Here is a 21,346-nt window from a genome sequence, read left to right as displayed (position 1 = left end):
ACTTTTTTGTTATTATCCACATAAACATATTATTTTTTTAAAATCATATGGGTTGTGGTAGTGTATTCATATATCTTTTTTTATTGGTGGGGTTAAAATTTGTATTTTAAAATAAAATTTTATATTTTTGGTTAATAATAGTAAAAAGATTGATATTTATTGATAATCAACTCACTCTCTTGCTCACTCACTCCAAACCAACTACACATACAAAATATAATTATAAACACATATAACACAAATAACTACACACCACACTCATTTTCTTAAAGACAATATTGTCTAATTCCAATTTACTTTTTTTTTTTTTTTTTTTTTTTTTTTAAAAAATAATTATTATTTTTTTATTTATTTTTTATTATCATCAATATTATCACGAATATTTTATTTAATTTTATTTTATTTTATTTTTAATATATAAATATATACTCTATACATATTTAATTAAATAAAATTTTTTTATTTTTATTTTTTCATATTAATTATAAATTTAATTATTATAAAAATACTAATACTAAATATTTAATTTTATAGTTTTTACCCAATAATCAAAATAATAAATTTTTTTTTCTACCTATAAAATAATTATAAATGGAAATAATTAAAGATAGTTTTACAAATAATAATACTAATAATATAAATTCGTGTAATAATAATAACAACAATAATAATAATAACCAAAACGAAATTAAAAATATAAATAATATTGATGAAAATATAGAATTAAATAATAGTTTTAAAAATAACATTAATACTAGTAATATAAATAATATAGGTAAAATGAATATAATAAATAATAATAATTTAATTTTACCAACAACGACAGAAAAATCAATTTTATTTTCAACAACTGTAAATAATAATAGTAGTAGCAACGGTAGACATAGTTTTTTAAGTAAACGTTCTGTATCATCAATAGCATTAAATACATATTTATCACCATCATCTTCTCCATCTCCTTTATTAAACAATAATCATAATCACCTTAATCATCACCATGCAATAACATCATCAACCTCATTAACAGATTTTTCAACTTTAACATCCAGCCCATCAATCTTGGATATTTCAATGGGTGCTCTATCGATTGGTAATCATGGAGGTATTAATATAGATTTTTCAAGCAGAGATTTATCAAAAGTTCCATCAAGATTCCCCTGTGATAAAGAAAAGATTGAATTATTAAACTTATCAAATAATAATTTTTCTATAATTTCAAATGATTTTTTTAATATTCACTTTAATAATTTAACTACATTAAATTTTGAAAATAACAAGTAAGTTTTTTTAATTATTAACTATAACATTTTAAATTATTATTTTAATATTAACATCATTTCTATAATTGTTTTTACTAGATTAAAAAAAATTCCAAAATCTATAAAATATTTAAATGGTTTAGTTAATTTAAAACTATCAAATAACAAGTAGGTATAAAATGTTTTTTTTACATACATAATAAAAATTCCTGGATATAGAACTAACATTATATGCTCTGTTTATTTAGATTTAAAAAATTTCCGAAAAATATTTTAAAATTAGCAAATTTATTATCTTTAAATCTATCTCACAATAAAATTGATTCAATTTCAAAAGATATATCACAAATGAAATGTTTAAGAGAGTTATATTTAAATAATAATAGTATTCATCAAATTCCTATACAAATTACTGAAATCTCATTATTCACATTTACAATTGAAAATAATCCTATTACTATTCCTCCTTTAGAAATTTGTGAACAAGGTTTAGAAAAAATTATCGATTATTTAAATCAAGAAAAGGATCAACAAAAATCTTCAAAAAATAAATCAAACATTACATCCTCAACAAATAATCTTACAAACAATACCAATACTCAACAACCACAAACTTCACCACCACAACTTCTACCACAGCAACAACAAAAAGTTCAATTAAAAGTTCAAATACCTGATAATATAGCACCAACTACAGTATTATCATCACCAATACATAATCAAATACACATCCCAACACAGCATCCACAGTCACCAAGCATTAATAACTTATGTCAAAGCGCCTTCATACCTATTTCTTCATCTTCATCTTTTTCTTCTCCATCAAGCGGTGGTGGAATAACTTCATCTCAATCAATGTCTCACCTTAGTAGTATTAATTGCTCAACAGTTCATCATAATGTTTCAACTTTACCTACTAGCATAAGTACAACAAGCCTATCAAGTAGCAACAGTAGTAATAGTAGCAGCGGCAGTTGTTGTAGTAGCGTAAGTGGTAGCAATCCACCATCCTTCTCAAAGAAACATCAACTAGTTACTACTTCTTTGAACAAAGACCAAAAATTATTTTCTGCAAATGGAGATTCAATGCTTATCCAATCTACTCCAACAGCAATTACAAATACAAATTATCCAATAAACAAAAAGATTAAATCAAGACCACCTTCACCAAAACATTCAAAAGAGAAGGTATTAGAGATTCAGCAAGCCTTAATTAATAATAATAAAAATCATAGCCTAAATAATAGTGGTAGTCATGTAAATAATAATAACAACAGTAATAATAATAATATTATAAGTAGCAGTGTTGGTTACGTCTGTGGAAACAATAATGAATTTTTAAATAGAGATGATGATCATAATTTAATTTCATCATCTTTACCTTGCTTTAATAAAGAAAAGTCAATTTTGGATGATGAAAAACTATTAAAATCTCCTGTATTACAGTCAGAATCAACACCACCAACAAATACAAATGATTTATCATTATCAGAAACAGGTAACCAAATAGAACCACCAACACAACCACAACCACAATCACAACCACCAATAGAGAAAATTGAATCATCGCAAGAAAAAGAAGAAAAACTACCACAACAAGAGCAGTTTGAATCTACCATTCCTGTATTATTAAAATCTCAAACCAATTCCTCTCCAATTTTTGAAAGATTTTTACATAAATTTTCAAAAAAATCAAAATCAAAACAACCTACAACCAATCCAAATAGAAAGCTAAAGAAACATTCATCACTTTCTGAAATTGATATCACACCATTAAAGAGCCAAGTTAAAGAAAAAGAAAAGATTAAAGAAAAAGAAAAAGAAAAAGAAAAAGAAAAAGAAAAAGAAAAAGAAAAAGAAAAAGAAAAAGAAAAAGAAAAAGAAAAAGAAAAGGAAAAGGAAAAGGAAAAAGAAAAGGAAAAAGAAAAAGAAAAGGAAAAAGAAAAAGAAAAGGAAAAGGAAAAGGAAATAGAAAAGGAAAAAGAAAAAGAAGAGATTCATATTATTGAAGATAATGAAGTTTTTAAAATTTCAAACGATAAATTAATATCAAAAAGTTGCCAAATTTCATTTCAAAATAATAGTTTACCACCAACTCAAGTTAATGAACCATCTATTAAAGATTTAATTAACTCATTTAATAATGGATCTAGTTTGGATCATATGGACCAACATAATAATGGTAGTCAAATTAATGCTGCTACAAGTATGAAAAATTTGCTCCTTAGTCAATTAAACCCTGAACAGTACGGTACCAGCAGCCCAGTCTATTCATCATCACCTTTCAATTTATCTTCATCACCAAGTGCTTCCTTTAATTCATCATCTCTATTGAAAGAAACCCATAGAAAAGAAAGAATAAAAATCAAAAGATTAAATTTAGACGAAGTTAATATTCAACAATTAAATCAACAATTAAGTAATCCACCTACCTCAGTTTTATTACAAAACCAACATTTTCAATTTAATTCTTCAACTTCAACATGTTCCCAAGATTCACCAAAATCAGCTTGCTCTTCATCTTCTTCATCTTCATTATCATTAAATAACAAAAATACCCCACCATCGTCACAACTTAATCACCAACAACAATTGCTACAACAATTACAACAACATATTCAAAAAGATACTGACAGTATTAGTAATAATAGTCAATCACCACAAACTACTCCCGAAATTAAACCATTATCACCACCAATTAAATCTAAAAATTCTTTTTCTCTATCAGTTTCAATGCAAGGTTTTCAAAAATCAATTCATAAAAAAATGTCAACTGCTTTTCATCATAAAGATAAAGACCATAAAGAGAAAGAAAAAGACAACAAAGAAAAAGATAAAAATCATAAAACTCCAGTCACATCACCAACATTGGGAGGCAGCAAGCCTGTGGTACCATTATTATCTCTGCAATCAATAAACAGTAATGATAGTCAACAACAATCTCCACAACCTTTATCCAATGGCCGTGCCAAACCACAATTCCAATTAAATCTATCAAGTATAACAAATCAACAACAACAACAACAACAAACATTACCACCATTATCACAAAGACAAAATAATACTGATGGTAATAGTTTATCAGTACCAACATCATCGTTAGCAGATTTTAATTCAGCAAATCCAACATCACCAAGAGGCCATAGAAATAGATCACATTTTAGAAATAATTCATCTGATATAACCGCTTTAGATATTTCAGGTATTAACGAATCAAATGTTACAACTACTACTCTTAATGTACCCACTCAAACTAGCAAATCATTAACTCCACCACCAACCTCTAGACGTGAAAGAAGAGGAACCATTTCATCCGAACGTGATTTAAGAATGATGTACGTTCCAATGCTTTCAGATATTGTCAAAGATTCCACTGGTATCAAGTATTTTAGAGATTTTCTTTTAACTGAATTCTCACAAGAAAATATTGATTTCTGGATCGCTGTTGAAAATTATCGTAAACTAAATACCAAAGAGAAACTATTAGCAGAAGCAGAAAGAATCTATACACAGTTTGTAGTCGAAAATTCCCAAAATCAAATTAATATTCCTTTCACTTGCTTAAAAGAGGTCGAAGAAAACTATAGTAAGAAATCAAATTTACCAGCAATATTCGATGGCGCCCAAGGTTGCATCTTCCAATTAATGGAATGTGATAGCTTTGAAAGATTCAAGAAATCAACATTCTATTTCCAATATTACCATCAAACTACATTACAATTAAAATAATATATTAGTGTATAATAAATATAAAAAAAAACATCGAAATCTTTTTTTTTTTTTTTATTTTTTAAATATTTTAAATAAACAATCTTTTAAAAAGATTATGTTTCTATTTTTCAATAAAATAATTATTTTTTTAATATATCAGTTTAACTTTATTTATTTACGTCTTTTTATTAAAACTTTAAAATTTTTACAATGTATAAAAGCACCAACATCACCTTCTTCATTGATAGGAATATTTGGATTTGGATTAATAAATTTAAACTTTTTAATAAGAGAAACAAGAGATACAAATAAAATATAATCGGCAAAACTCTTTCCAATACATGATCTTAAACCTATGCCATAATGATATAATGGTTTATGTGGTCTCAGAAATCTTTCTGGGTAAAACTTGTATGGTTCTTCCCAAAATTCTGGAGACTTGTGAGTAGATGCTATATTCTGAATAATTTGTGTACCTTTTGAAATCCTATATCCATAAATTTCAACATCATCCGTTGTTCGATGGGACTCGGATAAAGGACCAATTGAAAAGTATCTATGTGCTTCTATAAAAAATTATTAATATTGATTTTTAATAATAATATTATAAAAAATAATTGAAACTTTACCTTTAATAACCGCTATTGTATATGGGCATTTTAAATGATCAGTATTTGTAATATCACTATTAATTAAATTGCTTTTAATTTCTGAGTGAACTTTTTCTTGGATTTCAGGGTTATTTATTAAAGCAACTATAATAAAAGATAAAATATTCGCTGAACTATCTGTACCTGCTAATACTAAGTCGATAGTTGCACCAATAATACTTTCGTATTTAATCCCACCTGATTTGTATACTTCATAGTAGCATTCCATCATTGATTTTCTTTTTTCATTTAAAGGGTCTATTTCTTTATTATTTATTTCTACATAATTTTTATCATAATTATCAATGATTTTTTTGGCATAGTTAGTAAGCAATAAATAATCTGAAATTAAATTGCTTTTTGTAATATTTATTATATCTATTGGTAACAATAATGGAACATAATCTGAATATACAAACTGTCCTGTTTGAATAACGAATCGAGTTATTATATTTATCAAATTTTTTTTAGTTTCTAAATCTTCATAATTTCCATACACAAAGTTCAACATGATATTTAAAAACATTTCATTTATTAAAAATACAAAATTATTTTCTATAATCTCTTCATTTTTGTTAAGTTTATTTGATAATAATTCTACTTGTTTTTGAATATCTGGTTGGAAACTTTTTATCTTTCTAAAAGTTAACTCTTTTAAAACTACATTTTTCATTCTGTGCCAATACTCCCCATTCGAATATATAATATTTAAACCCTTTGTCATTTTTCTACTAAATTTTACAAACCTTTCTTGAAAAATGAATTTATTTTTTATAAAACACTCTTCAAGATACTGATTTCCAGTTATAACCACTGTCTCAACATTTCCACATCTTATTCTGTATATTGGTCCATACTTTCTATATAATCTATCAATACTTGAAGGTACATTTTTAAAGTTTATATCAAACAAATTACCAAAAATTGGTATTTCTTTCGGCCCAGGAATATTTTTATTTATTTTTTTAATTCTTTCTTCACAAAGAAAATCCTAAATTTTAAAAAAAAAAAAAAAAAGTTAATAAAAAAAAAAAAAATTATAATTTAAAAAACAAACACACCTTTAGTATTAATAGTGTTAAAATAATAATGATTGATAAAACTATTGTATTAAGTATAACCATTATATTTGTAATAAATTAAATTAAATTAAATTTTAAAAAAAAATCTCTAATTGTTATTTAATAACATACATTTAAAAAATATATATTATTAAATTATAAATAAAATATAATAATTAAAATAATGTTTTATACGGTTATTTTGGTTTTCTGCTTTTTTTTAAATCTAAATTTAGATTGTGTTTAAATTAATTCATTTATGATACAATTTTAATAATAATTGAGTAGATTAAAATTATTTTTTTATTAAAATTTAATATTTTAAATTATAAATCAATATTATTTTAACAAAGAAGAGTTTAATTTTTTCGTTTTATAAGAAATATTATTTTTCATTTACCCATAAATGTTATATCTCTCATTTAATAAATGATTTTTCTATTTATTATCCTAATAATCATACTTTTGAATCTATTTAAAAAATATCATATATATGGAAAATCTATAAGATCAATTACCTTAATTTGTAAAAAAAATAAAAAAAGAAAAATTAAAAAAAAATATTGGGGGGTATTTTTACAAAAAAAATAAAAAATAAAAAAAAAAAACCAAAGAAAATAAAGTTTAAAAAAAAGAGAGCTATTATCATTTATTTAACGTTTTTGAACAATTGTGTTATATTCTTTACACTGCATTGCTAAGGCAACTATTTGGGTTTCATCAATTGGTACACTTGGATTAGGATTAACAAATTTATAATTTTTAAATAATAATACTATTATTGTAAAGAAAACACATTCTGCAAAACTTTTACCTGGGCAAATTCTTTTACCAATACCAAAATGATATAATAATTTTTGATTTAATGAAGGAGGTGATGCTAAAAATCTATCAGGATTAAATTTCAATGGATCTTCCCAATTTCCCTCTTCACTAATATGAACACTACGTAGATTCTTTATAATTTGAGTACCTTTAGCGACTGTGTAACCATCAACTTCGAAATCTTCAGAAGCAATATATGGTTCAGATAAAGCAACTATTGATACATATCTATAAGCCTCTATAAAAAAAATTAGTATATATTGTTATTTAAGTTTAATAAAAAATAATAATTACCATTCATAACAGCAACAACATATGGGTATTTTGAAATATCAGCAAAAGAAATATCATCACTTGCATCCTTTACTTCTTCATATATTTTATCTTGAAGTTCTGGGTTATTAATTAATGCAGCAACTAAAAAAGAAACTGTGTTTGAAGTGGAATCTAAACCTGCAACTAATAAATCTACTGATGCAAAAGCAACTGACTCATAACCTATTTTTCCTTCTAAATATCTATCATAGTAGTGTTCCATTATTGGTTTCTTGATTGAATCTTGATCTTCATTTGCAGAATTCTGATTATTTTTTAATTTCTCTTCATATGCATTTATGATTTTATTTGAATAATCTCTTAAAAACAAATAATCTCTTACCATATCTTTATAACCCAAAAAAAGCAAATCATATGGAAGCAATGCTGGTATAAAATCTGAATATAAAAACAAGCCACCATTTTTGAATAATCTTGCTACTGTGTCAATGAACTTGGTATTTAGTTCTTCATTTTCTTCAGTACCAAAAATAAAATTTATCATAATTTTAATACCAGTTTCTTTAACATATTTTGGAAAGTTTTCAAGGATAGTATCATCACCTTTGTAAATTTTATTTATCATTTGTAATGCGAATTTATTAGCATCCAAACGTCCATTATTTAATTTTCTTGTTGTTATTTCTGACATGAATGTGGTTCTTAATACAAGGTTTAAATCCCCATTTGAAAACATAATATCTCTATCTTTTAGGAAAAATCTACTATTTCTAATAAAACGATGTTGGGTTGCTAATTTATTCTTTATAAAACTTTCATCAAGAGTTTTGCTTCCTGATATTACCACTGTTTCGATATTCCCCAATTTTAATCTGAAAACTGGACCATACTTTTTATATAACTCATCAAAACTTGTTGGAATATCATTCTTATTAACATGGAGCAAATTACCAAAAATTGGTACTGCCCTTGGACCTGGAATTAATTTATTAATCTTTGTTTTTCTATCTTCATATACCAAATCCTATTTAAATAATAAAAAAGATTATATATTAATATATAATAGTATTTGATCTTTTTTTTTAAAAATATTTTATTTTACTTTAATAAATAAAATGGTAATTAAAAAACCTAAAGTTAAAAAAACTGTATTTATTATACCTATAAACATTTTTTTATATTTACTTGAACCAGTTAGTTATAAAAAAAATATAAAAAAAAAAAAAAAGAAATGATATTTTATAATTAAAAAAAAATAAAAAGGTTTAAAAATTATTAATTTATTAAACATCTGCAGATATAGATGATAGTATCTTTTAATTAATAATACCCCACTAACACATACTTTTTAAAAAAAAAAATAAACAGTTTTTATTTTATAATAATAAATAAAAAAATATAATAATTTGTAATTTAAAATAAATTTTTTTTATTTTATTGACGTTTTTTAAGGATAACTTTAAAATCTATACATTGTTTAACTAAACCTACTACACCTTTTTCATTAATTGGTTCGTGTGGGTTAGGGTTAACGAATTTAAAGTTTTTAACTAATAAAATAGCTGATAAAAATAAAATAAATGAGCCAAAAAAACGACCGGGGCACACTCTTTTTCCTGCACCAAAATGATATGTTTTTTTTTTCTCTTCCGTTAAAAATCTTTCGGGATTAAATTTTAGTGGATCCTCCCAAAATTCTTCAGATAAATGAGTGCTAGCTAGATTCTTTATAATTTGGGTACCCTTTGCAATTTTGTAACCATTAACTTCCACATCATCTGTTGTTATGAATGGTTCAGGGATTTGTACTACTGAAAAATATCTGTGTGTTTCTATAAAAAAAAAATTTAATAAAAAAAAATTTGTGATTTTTTAAATGTATATTTATATTTACCCTTAATTACTGCATTGGTATATGGATATTTTGTGTTGTCTGAATAAGAAATGTCGTCACTTGTATTATTATTTTTAATTTCTTGAAACATTTTTTCTTGAACATGTGGATTATTAATTAGAGCTACCATAATATTTGATAATGAATTTGCTGTTGTATCCATACCTGCTAGAAGTAAATCCATAGGGGATAATAAAACTGATTCATATTTTATCTCCCCATTTAAATACATATCATAATAAAAATCTATTAATGGTCTATTTGCTTTAGTTGTTTCATCATTATCACCAGTATCACTATTATTTTTTAATTTTTCTAAACAGGCTTTTGAATAATTTCTCAAATAAAAAAAATCCGATAATATACTACCTTTGTTAGAGTTAATTAAATCGATTGGTAACATTAAAGGAACATAATCTGAATACATAAAATGACCAGCTGTTTCAACTAATCTTGTAACTTTAAAAATTATTTTTGCATATGTTTCGTCATCCTCTTCTCTTCCATAAGTAAATTTAACCATTATCTTTGATACTAACTCTTTTATGTAAAATGGAAGATTTTCCACAACTGTATCATCATCTTTATATATTTTATTCATCAAATCTCCAACATATTTTTTTACATTAAATAAACTAGGTCCATTATTTAATTTTCTTGCTGTGATTTCTCCAATTAAAACATTTTTTAATTTGTTATGAATATCCCCATTTGAAAATATTATTTCCAAATCTTTTGTGAAAAATCTACTAACTCTAATATATCTATCCTCAAATATTTTCCAATTCTTTATAAAACTTTCCATATTTCCGCCACCTGTTAAAACTACTGTTTCTACATTACCTAATCTTAGCCTGTATATAGATCCATATTTTTTATATAACCCATTTAAACTTGTTGGTAAATCATTAACATTAATTTGAAATAAATTTCCAAATATAGGTATTCCTTTAGGACCTGGTATTAATTTATTTAATCTTTTCTTTCTATCTGTATAAACTAAATCCTATTAAAATAAAATATATTAATAAAATGAAAAATGAATCTATATTATTTTAATACTTTACCTTAATTACTAATATGGTTACTAATAAAAGTAATACCACTATAAATGTATTTATTATTTGCAATACAACCATTATATTATTTTTTGTAAAATGAAGAAAAAAAAAAAAAAAAAAAAGTTGTAAATATATTAATAATATGTATGTTAAAAAATTAAATCAAATAATAAAAGAGGTATACAGAAATATTAAGGAAATAATATATAATAAATTTAATTTAAATTTTATAATTAAAAAAAATAAAAAAAAATTAAAATTTCTAAAATCTAAAATAAAAAATAAAAAAAATTAAAAAAAATAAAATTATTATAAACTATTTTATTTTATTATATTTTCTTTTTTTTTTTTTTATACACTAATAATTTACAATTGTCTTGTTTCAAAAAAAAAAGATATTTTATAAAAAAATATAGGTTGAGTCATTCAGATAGATTCAAATTAAAGAAATAAAAGTTTTGTGTGGGGTTTCAGATAAAAACTTTTTAAAAATTAAATATAAAAAAGAGGTTAAAAATTATAAGATTTATTACAATATAAATAAAATATGGCAAAAGAAATAATAATAGAAAAGTAAGTATTAATATTAAGATAAAAAAAAAAATTTTTAAAAAAAAAATATCTAAATATATTTTTTAAATAATATATAATTTTATGCAGTAAAAATGAAAACAACACATTAAAAATTAAAAATTTCAAATTAAATCAAATGATATTCAACGACATTATACCATATTTAATTTATAAAAAAAAATTCAAAGTATTATTAGAGTTTTCATTAATTTCAAAACAATCTTTTAAAATAATACAAAATATTGTGACTCATCAACAAAAACAATTAAGATTGGTGTTGGGTGATAAAAGTTCGATGATATCGTACATAGACAATTGCAGTCAATATGAAAATAAACTAATACAATATAAAGAAATGGAATATCTTAGAACAAGAGATAATGATACAGAATTGGATTTCTTAAAGACAAAATATTTAGGTTTGGGTAGTTATTGTAAATTTAAAACCAACTGGAGGGTTTATTCAAAGAGAAATAGTATCAAATTTAAAGAATATATTTTAAAAAACTGTCCCAGTATGAAAAAAGTGCACTTGCAAATAGAACTATTATCAAAAGTATTTGACAGGGTGGACGGTGTAGATCAAGAGTGCTATGACTATACAGAAGGTGGCTTTTATAAATTTGATAGGCTATGGACTGAAGTATGGGCTGATCAACTACCAGTTTCAAATGGTGCAGAATATGACGATGTATGGAGTGAAACACCAGTAATGCGTAGATTGTATAACTATAGCTTTGAATATATAAATCTCTATAAACCAAGAAAGTTTACAATTACTCACTGCGACAGCACATTAATTTACAATCCATTCAAACTATTGCAATTAGATTGTATAGAATCATTGGATGTACAGCACAGAACATCATCAAGGTTTATAGAAGAAGCTTTAAAATCAAAAACATTAAAAACTCTTTACGTTTATTTCATCTCTGAAAAAAAAATCGAAAAGCTAGAGCAAGAAGAACTAACCAATCAAAGATATAAAGGAGAAGATAAAGATAATGATGAAGATAAAGAATATGCAACTTTAAAAATGGTGGAAAGTGGTGATGAGGATGAAGAAAAGGATGTTTATTACAGTATTAGTAGAAATGAAGTTATCATAAGGAAAAGTGAACTATTAGGAAGAGAATTGGTTAAATCGTTCGAAGGATTATCCCAAAATACTACCCTTAGAAAACTACAAATAAATATCGATCAATACTATTACTGTAGAAACCCTGCACCATTATTTGACCTATTAAAATCCAGTGGCAACCAAACATTAAACAAACTTAGTATACCTGGATATCGTATAACTAGAAGCAAACTCCTTTCACCTCTAATAGGTATCCCTACAATCACAACTCTTTATTTTGAAGCAAGTTTTTTCTTCCAATACAATTGTAAATCTTTCAAAGCATTTTTGGACCATGCAAATCAAAATCCAAATATTTCAACCTTCAAATGCTTGTTAGTATATAATGCTGCAGGATTTAAACCAATATTAAAAAGACTAGGTCAATATTTTAAAGAAAATACCAATAAACCGATTACCATTGTACTAATATTTAGTATCCCATTTAATTCATTTACAACAAACCATAACTGTGAAGATATTAAACATCAATTAATTCAACAACTATTAATTAGTGGTAATAACAACATAATCAAATTACTATTTAAATATAAAGTTGGTAAAAAAGAATATAATAATGATAACGATAATGATAATTAATAAAAAAAAAAAATAATAAAATAATAAAATAATAAAATCATAGTGGTGTTATTTTTCGGTGTGGACTCTCAAATTTTAAAGATAATTTTTCAGGTGTGTTTTTTTTCAAACTCTTTGATATTAAAAAAAATATATTTTTTTTAATTTTTATTTTTTTTTATTTTTTTTTTTGAATCTCCATAAATTTTTTTTTTTTTTTAAAATAATTAAGTTTTGTTTTTATTTTAATAATATTATTTTTATTTTATATATTTTTATTATAAATATTATTATAAATATTATTATAAATATTATCATACCCAATTCTACCAACCTACATATAAATTAATGGCCATCAACTTAGATTTCACAGTAGAGGATCTTTTAGTTAATAAAGATGAATTAAATATATATCTTTGTCAAGTATGTATGGAGTCAGTAATTGATTTCAAAATTTTAACTAAAAATAATTTACACAACTCTCAAATTTGTAAATCATTAGAATTTGAAGCATTACAGTATGTATTTAAAATTTATAGGTACTATTTTAATTATTTTATAATTCAACAACACTAATTTTTTTATAAATATTTTATAATAGGTGCAAAAATGGTCACATTTCATGTAGGGAATGGTAAGTTTTATTTCCTTATTTTTTTATTTTTTTCTAATATTTATTTATTTATTAATAAAATTATATTTAATAGTTGGATTCGTCAACTATCTATTAAAAAGGAATGCCCAACATGCAAGGTTAAAACTGACATGGACAGCCTATCACGTAATATATTTTTAGAAAATTCTTTTAGAAAAAATTTAGTTTACTGTCCTTATCTCTTCAAAGAGAGCAAATTTAACAATGAACTTATAAAAGATGATTCAGGATGCAGAGCAAAAATTACAATCGAAGAATTTGAAAATCATATTAATATTTGTCAATATAAATTTTGTAAGTAATAGAAATATATTTATAAAACATATAAAATGATAGATTATATTGACAAATTAATTTTTTTATAAAAAAGGTAATTGTCCAAACAATGAAACCAAGTGCAAAACCATAACTAGAAAGAATTTAACCACAGCCCATAATGAGGTTTGTGAATATGTAATAGTTTCTTGTGATGGATGTGAAGAACCAATTGAAAAATGCGAGCTTCGTAAACATAAAGAAACTAGCTGCTCTGCTACTAAAGATAAATGTACCGTTTGTTTTGAAGACGTTGGCCGTACTCTTTTAAAACAACACATTGACCATGAATGTAAAAAAATATTAATTGATTGTCTATATAAAGTAAATAGAAATAGATTTAAAACTATAGTTATAAAATACTAATTTATTAATTTTCTAATAATTATAGAACGGTGGATGCACAGATCGTTTCGAACGTGGTTTGATAAACGAACATTTATCAAAGTATAATAACCATATATTTTTTATTCAAAATATGATCAACAAAGAAACAAAATTCGAAGAGATTTCAAAAGAATTTAAAAATATTTTAGATATCAATGCTCAATTAGAGAAAAGAATCAAACATTTGGAAACTACAATTTCATTAAATAGGGATAGCAGCTCTGTAAACCTTCAAAAATATATAGGCAAATGGACCATAAATAACTGGGATCAAAAAGTAGCTACCTATACAGCAGGAAGATCCTTTAACTCACCATACTTTTTTATTGGTTCTTTCCAATTTTTTTTAATGATCTATCCAAATGGCAATGCTGATGCAAGAAACCATGTATCAATATTTCTATATAAAATCTTAGATAAGCCAACAACTGTCAAATATTGTTTAGAAGCCAAAAATGCAGATCCAACTAAAAATTATAAAAATTGTAACCAATCTCTATATAATCATATTATTTTAAAATCTTTCATTTCTTTATACTAATTTACATTTATTATTAAAATAGCACATATAAACCATTTTTCAACTAATAATGGCAATGGTTGGTTTAGATTCATTGACAACAAAGTAAATAATGGTTTTTTCACAAACAATCAATTAGTAATCAATATTAAAGTTAAAACTTTACCAACACAAGAAAATATCGAAACAAACTAGTTAACTAAACTTAAATTTTTGTATATAATGTTTTTTTTTAGTTTTGTAAAAAATAAAAAATAATAAAAAAATAAAAAAAATAAAATAAAAGTTTTATAAATTTATTATTTATTTATAGAAATATTTCTAGAGTTTAGGGTTTAAAAATATTTACTATTCTTGATATTTTATTTCTACATAGTGGACATTTTACCAATTTGACTGAGCACTTGGAGCAACAACTAAGATGGCCACATTCTAAAAACACTGTATTAATTTCGTTATCCATACAAACGATACATAAATCTTTACCATTGCTTACAAAATTTGGTTCAGTTGTTGTTGTTGTCGATGATGATGACGATAGTCCTCCATTACCATTTGATCTTTTATTTTTAATCTTTTTTACACTATTGCTTTCCACAGGGGTTCTATCATATTCTTCATCCGAATTTAAAAAGGTTGCTAGTTCATCAACTTTATCATTATCGCTATTTGATCTATTTTTATTTTTTGATGGTGATGGTGATCTATTTTTTTTTTCTTTATGTGGTGGATTTGGTGTATTTGAATTTGTATCTACCATAAATAAAGAATTTGGTGATGATGAAAATTCATTTATATTATTATCATTTGTAATTGTTGGTTGTATTATTATTGGAATAGTGAATGAATTATTATTATTATTATTATTATTATTATTATTATTATTATTATTATTATTATTATTATTATTATTATTATTATTATTATTATTATTATTATTTAAATTTAAATTATTAAAATTATTTATTAAATTATTACTATTATAATTATTTGGTAGTAAATTTACGTCTAATGGTCCAATTGGATATTTTAATTTTGAAGAAAATTGTAAAATAAAAGATAAGATATTTTTGAAAACATCAGGAGGTTTTTGTAAAGTTAAACCTTGAGGTGTTGGATATAAAAGACAATGATGAATACAATTTGTTGAATCTATAAAAGTTATGGCAAAAGCACCAGATATTGTTTTACTGCATCTTATTAAATAGTGACCTGGAGAATGTCTCTGTTGGGTCAGAAGCTCTGTTGCTTCTATACCCGATATAAAACCGCTAAATATCTTTGAATCTACCACATCTTTGAAGACCTGTAATGACTCTGGCAAATTACCAAACCATTTTAAAAAGTTTACTAGTTTAAAAGGTGAAATAAAATTTTCGTTGGTAAAGTCAAACATGTATCTTAGACTATTTTCATAGTTGCTTATATCTTGATTGAAAAATAGTTCAAATCCTTTAAAAAATCGTTTCCATGGTACAAATGCTGATTTATCTCCAAATGTGTTCCATAGGATTTTAGATTCATTTGATAACAATTCATATGGATTGAAATAGGTTGTTTTTTTGCTATTATTGTTGGCTTTAATAAATCTAATCGGAAATAATGATAATAGTTGATCTATTAATTGCTTTAAAATTGAATCTACTTTTAATAAATTTTTAATTTCGACCGATATATTTGACTTTGGTAAACTATTTGCTGTAGAGGTGGTAGTTGTGGTTGTAGTAGAAGTGGCTAATTGAACATTGGTAATATTTAGTTTATTTAATAGTACTTGATAATTGCTAAACTCTAATGTAAGTCGATTTAAAATGAAAACAAATGATTCTTCACCATATTTGATTGTTTTTATATTTTTATTGTCACTATTATTATCGTTATTATTACTATTACTATTTGTACTACCAATACTATTGCTACTATCAGTACTTTGTTTTAATGAATTATCATACCCACTAATATTAGTTGTAGTACTGTTATTGCTATTATTTAATGTTGATTTATTATTATTGTTATTGTTATTGCTATTGTTAATTAATGGTAATATAGTTTTTAAAACATTTTCGACATCTATTCCGTGGTTTATTTCAAAGTCTTTATATTGTGCTATTGATGCTTTGGAAAATAAAATTGTATTATTTAATTCTGAAAACTCTTGAGTATTTAATAATGAACTTTTATATGATGTTAAAATTAAAGAGATATCTTCAATTATTTTTGTTAAATTTTTTATACAAAGTTGATTATTATTACCATTACTATTATTACTATTATTACTATTATTTATATTATTATTGTAAATTGAAGAATTATTGTTCATTGTTGAATGCACATTTAAAAAAATGGGTATATTGGAAGGGGATGGTGTGGTGGTAGTTGTACTAGATGTAAACATTATATTATGATTAAAATGATATTATCATATTAATATTAAAACTATAAAATAAAATTACAAATTATTAATTTATAAAAAATAAAAAATAAAAATTAAAATTTTAAAAAATTTTATTTGAAAAAAAAATTAATAAAAAAAAAAAACAAAAAAAACAAAAAAAAAACTAAACTAAATTTTAAAAATAGAATTGTTTTATTTTTTATTAATTATTTTATTTTATTTTTTTATTTTACTTTATTTTATATTTATTTTTAGATGTATAAACAATAACATTCACACAAAAATTAAAAAAAAAAAATAGAAAAAAAAAAAAAAGAAAAAGAAAATAGAAAACAAACATTCGATTAAAAAAAAAACTTTTTTTTTTTAAAATTTTTTTTATATTTTTTTAAAATTTAAAAAAAAAAAAGAAAAAAAATAGAAAAAAAAAATCATTAATTAGATTTTTTTTTTTTTTCATTCTTTGTTAATCTGATGGTTGGTGTGATGTTATTTTTAAAATAAATAGTTATAAACAAAAAAAAAAATTATTTGTGTTTAATTTAAATTTCATAATCACAAAAAAAAACCAATTAAATAATGGAAAGAAAGTTGTAAAAAAAAAAAAAAAGGATTATTGGATGCTTTAAATAAAAATATCCAACTTTTTTTTTTTTATCTTTTTTATTTCTAATTTTAATTTGGAAATAATTTTGAAATAAGCAAAATAGATTTTTGTAGATTTTTTTTTAAAATATTGTTTTTGTTATAATAAATATTGATTTTTTTATAAAAAATTTTTTCTTTGGAATGAATAATATAAAAAATTTTAATTAATAGAAAATTCAATTATATAAAAAAAAAATTAATATCAAAAAATTAGAATAAGAAACATTGAAGTAATTTCCTAATTTTTTTGTTTTAATCATTAACATTAATAAAAGTCGACTTTTATTAATTTAGTTTTAAGTTTTTTTTTTAATTTTGAATATTTAGTTTTTGTTAATTAATTTTTGTTAATAAATTTTTTTTTATTTAATTATTATTTATTTGTAGTTCATTGATAAAATTCTGTGCTTTCCAGATGAATCGGTATTTTCATTCCATATCTTTCTAAATATTTCTAGCTTGTTAACTATCTTCCTTGTGTGGTGCCACTAACTAGACGGATCTAGGTTTTGAAGCTTCTAATATCATGTTAATACCTTAGACTTCTCTTTCCCATGCCGCTGCGCAGATTAACTTGAATGTTTGAGTACCCTTTATTAGATTGGTTCGCAGATTAAAAGTTCAAGATTTTTCTTGTTTCTCCTGTACCATAAAAACTGTTTCTTTTAAATTACCTAGGAAAGGTTTATCTAGTTTGGTGAGTAGGTGTTGGTCACATTCTACAGGATAATACTGAGCATCTTTTAAAATTTGGTTTATCATTTCCTGTACCGATATATCGACCGATGGACACTTTATGATATTTTTTCTAATGGTTCTTGTTAGGGCTGAACGGGTATAGTGATTAGAATATTTTTGGCAATTATTTCAGCGCTCCCTTTAACTAAAATTAAATAATCAAAATTAAATTACTAAAATTTTTTCAAAAAATTACCTTTTTTTGTATTAATTGCTGGCCACGATATTTGACTTATCCCTTCAATAAGTGGTGCAGAGGTTAACATGACTTTTATTATTTTATTTTTAGAAAAAATTTTAGGTAATTTAATTTTTTAAAAAATTACCTAAAAATTTTTATATGTTCTTCTTTTTTCATAAAAGCTCGATTAGCAAAGTTGGAATTGCGACAGCCTTCTAAGCTGTAGGTCCTGGGATCGAGACCCAGATTGAGCGAAAACTTTTGAATAAGGAAATCTTCCAGAAGATGAAATATCTTCCTGGTGATTAAAATATTATATACCTTTATACGTTGGACACCCTAGCTCCTTTTGAATATTAACTGATTCTACCTTCATAACTGCAATATATTTGATTCCCGAATCAGCTCGAACAATTGATATTAATTAATTAATAAATTTTTTTTTTACTATCACTATAACCACCATAGCTTTACTACTCTTACCGAATTAACGCAGACCCAAAGGTTTTTGTTAAGAACAGTAAGATCGTAAAAAAAAAGTGTAATGTAGATGGAGCTACTTTAGTTATAGATAAATAATAAATATAAATAATTCTAATAATCAAATAGATATACAATTCTTTGTTTGTGAAAACTAAAACTGAAAACTAAAAAATAAAATTTTATTTTTTTAATTTTTCAATTTTTTTATTTTTATTTTATTTTTATTTTTTAATTTTAAATAATAAATTATTTAAAATAAAGGAAAATATAAATATATTATTTAGTTGAGATATAATTATAACTGTAATATTCATTTAATTCTAAAATGCATATGAATACATTACATAATATCCAAATATCATCAAATTCAGCGGATTCTTCAGAGATATACTTGTAAAAGAATTATTTTAAAAACTTTTAATTAACTGTATTAAAATTTTTTTTTTATTACTTTAGTACAAAATTTATATCTTTTATTTATTTTTTTTTTATTTTAAATATTTTTTATTTTATTTATTTAAAATTATATATTGATTAAAATAATTAATTTTTAAATGATTATCTAGTAATTTTAAATTATTTAAATTTATATTATTTTGCTTTATTGTCTCAGGAAATGATAAATTATATTTTGATATGATGTAGTCTATAAAATCTGTTCTTTCTAAAAAAAGGGAATCTATAAATATTGTGTCTAGTAAGAGTTGTTTATTGGCACCATTAAAAAGCATTAATAATTTATCCAATAACGAAAAATCATAACAAAATGATTTTACAATATCGCTGGTTAAACTATTATCATGATGATGGTATTTTAAATCGACACCCATACTATTGATTTCGAATGATACTTTATATAATATAATATTTAAAATTGTGGATGCTGATGTAGTTATTATAGCCTCTTGTATTTTTTGTAAAAATAAGTCACTTCTATTGATATGTAGATAAAATTTAAAGTCTTGATCCAATGACATTGCTTGATATTCGGGATGAAATTGAGACATTTTATCAGTTGGTTTAGTTGATAGATGATAGGATAATTGCTTTAAAAGTTCGTCATTGTCTAACTTACTAATATACTCTAGTGTGAATTGATTTGGATCTAAAAAAAGTCTTAAGTCATATTGATTCATGGTATCTATATTATTAGGTGTAATAATGTTGTTTATAACTTGATTTGTAAAAACGGTACCAGACATAGGAACGTTAACAGTGCCATAGGTAGCAGAGAAATATTTTGCTGTTTGAAATATCATTGCATGAATTGTATCATACGACCCAAATACTTCAAATATGAAGGGCCTTGACATTATATAATAGTGTAGTGTAAAATGTTTAATTCTGAGGTAGTGGAATGAGTGGAATAGTGTATGTTGAATATCTACATTATTATTCTGTATAAGATTATGGCAATAAAGAATTGTTGAAAATTTAACTTTTTTACAACATAATAGTCTTTTATAACAGAAATCTACCATCATAGAACAAAAATACTCATATCCAGGATCTCTGCATTTGATTTGTTCAATCCAGTACTCTATAGATAAAACATAATTTTCTATACCCCAGTTAAATAAAGATCTGAGTCCATCATCAAACTCTGTTTCTTTGTAAGATGAAAAGAGGAAGTCTATGCATGTTTTACATTTATCTTCGATAGAACAATTGGTTTTGGTTAAATTTGAATAGTTATCCATTATAAAACCAAATGCTTTGTTATATTCTTTAAAAAACAATTGAAATTCAATGGACTTGGTTATTTGGATTAAACCATCAAACAATAGTTGATCTGCTTGCTGTGGAACACTATCAAAATTGACACTTAGCTCTTTTAATTCGTCTTCAGAGCATCTTGAAAATAGTTTATAAAAAAAACTTTTGAAATTGTTGTTGCTTAAATATTATAAATTTTTGTTGAAGGTTAAAGGAGTTTGGGAGGTTTTTTGATGTCCATTATTGTGGGTTGATCGGGATTGAATATCTCTAGGGAATCTCAGGGAGGGAAAATATTC

General features: G+C 23.6%; 9 protein-coding genes across 9 annotated transcripts in view; 3 read left to right on the top strand and 6 right to left on the bottom strand.

Moving 5' to 3' along the window:
- Window positions 1–591: 591 nt before the first annotated feature.
- DICPUDRAFT_154691 (uncharacterized protein) lies at window positions 592–4,988 on the top strand (the record flags this gene model as incomplete). Its single annotated transcript, XM_003290151.1, has 2 exons — window positions 592–1,277; window positions 1,646–4,988. 2 exons carry the CDS (start codon window positions 592–594, stop codon window positions 4,986–4,988), a joined length of 4,029 nt encoding a protein of 1,342 aa, XP_003290199.1.
- A 153-nt stretch (window positions 4,989–5,141) lies between these two features.
- DICPUDRAFT_80941 (uncharacterized protein) lies at window positions 5,142–6,744 on the bottom strand (the record flags this gene model as incomplete). Its single annotated transcript, XM_003290140.1, has 3 exons — window positions 5,142–5,536; window positions 5,600–6,611; window positions 6,682–6,744. The coding sequence occupies 3 exons, from the start codon at window positions 6,742–6,744 to the stop codon at window positions 5,142–5,144; spliced, it is 1,470 nt and encodes a 489-aa protein (XP_003290188.1).
- A 590-nt stretch (window positions 6,745–7,334) lies between these two features.
- Window positions 7,335–8,953, bottom strand: DICPUDRAFT_80940 (uncharacterized protein; the record flags this gene model as incomplete). The annotated part of the gene is made up of 3 exons (XM_003290139.1): window positions 7,335–7,744; window positions 7,801–8,806; window positions 8,885–8,953. 3 exons carry the CDS (start codon window positions 8,951–8,953, stop codon window positions 7,335–7,337), a joined length of 1,485 nt encoding a protein of 494 aa, XP_003290187.1.
- Window positions 8,954–9,216: 263 nt separating this feature from the next.
- DICPUDRAFT_80939 (uncharacterized protein) lies at window positions 9,217–10,815 on the bottom strand (the record flags this gene model as incomplete). Its single annotated transcript, XM_003290138.1, has 3 exons — window positions 9,217–9,614; window positions 9,677–10,682; window positions 10,744–10,815. The coding sequence occupies 3 exons, from the start codon at window positions 10,813–10,815 to the stop codon at window positions 9,217–9,219; spliced, it is 1,476 nt and encodes a 491-aa protein (XP_003290186.1).
- Window positions 10,816–11,123: 308 nt separating this feature from the next.
- DICPUDRAFT_98606 (uncharacterized protein) lies at window positions 11,124–13,100 on the top strand. Its single transcript, XM_003290150.1, has 2 exons — window positions 11,124–11,310; window positions 11,398–13,100. Exons 1-2 carry the CDS (start codon window positions 11,285–11,287, stop codon window positions 13,028–13,030), a joined length of 1,659 nt encoding a protein of 552 aa, XP_003290198.1. The 5' UTR covers window positions 11,124–11,284; the 3' UTR covers window positions 13,031–13,100.
- A 511-nt stretch (window positions 13,101–13,611) lies between these two features.
- DICPUDRAFT_36954 (uncharacterized protein) lies at window positions 13,612–15,081 on the top strand (the record flags this gene model as incomplete). The annotated part of the gene is made up of 5 exons (XM_003290149.1): window positions 13,612–13,643; window positions 13,717–13,958; window positions 14,035–14,303; window positions 14,371–14,851; window positions 14,930–15,081. Coding segments are annotated over 5 exons (1,176 nt in total), but the record flags the coding sequence as incomplete, so codon positions are not given.
- Window positions 15,082–15,214: 133 nt separating this feature from the next.
- DICPUDRAFT_36979 (uncharacterized protein) lies at window positions 15,215–17,281 on the bottom strand (the record flags this gene model as incomplete). Its single annotated transcript, XM_003290137.1, is given in 3 exon segments — window positions 15,215–16,772; window positions 16,792–16,796; window positions 16,955–17,281. The coding sequence occupies 3 exon segments, from the start codon at window positions 17,279–17,281 to the stop codon at window positions 15,215–15,217; spliced, it is 1,890 nt and encodes a 629-aa protein (XP_003290185.1).
- A 1,269-nt stretch (window positions 17,282–18,550) lies between these two features.
- On the bottom strand, window positions 18,551–18,933 carry DICPUDRAFT_154685 (uncharacterized protein; the record flags this gene model as incomplete). The annotated part of the gene is made up of 2 exons (XM_003290136.1): window positions 18,551–18,669; window positions 18,864–18,933. 2 exons carry the CDS (start codon window positions 18,931–18,933, stop codon window positions 18,551–18,553), a joined length of 189 nt encoding a protein of 62 aa, XP_003290184.1.
- Window positions 18,934–19,840: 907 nt separating this feature from the next.
- DICPUDRAFT_80935 (uncharacterized protein) overlaps window positions 19,841–21,346 on the bottom strand; it is a gene marked incomplete at both ends in the record, with an annotated part of 2,500 nt that continues 994 nt past the window's right edge. The window contains one exon of the mRNA XM_003290135.1: window positions 19,841–21,185. Coding sequence (XP_003290183.1) covers window positions 19,841–21,185 — 1,345 coding nt within the window. The remainder of the gene's footprint in view (window positions 21,186–21,346) is intronic.

Source organism: Dictyostelium purpureum (genome assembly GCF_000190715.1).
Source record: "Dictyostelium purpureum unplaced genomic scaffold DICPUscaffold_210, whole genome shotgun sequence".
Lineage (NCBI taxonomy): Eukaryota > Evosea > Eumycetozoa > Dictyosteliales > Dictyosteliaceae > Dictyostelium > Dictyostelium purpureum.
The sequence above is the reverse complement of the archived record's forward strand: the minus strand, read 5'-3'. Positions and strand labels throughout refer to the sequence as shown.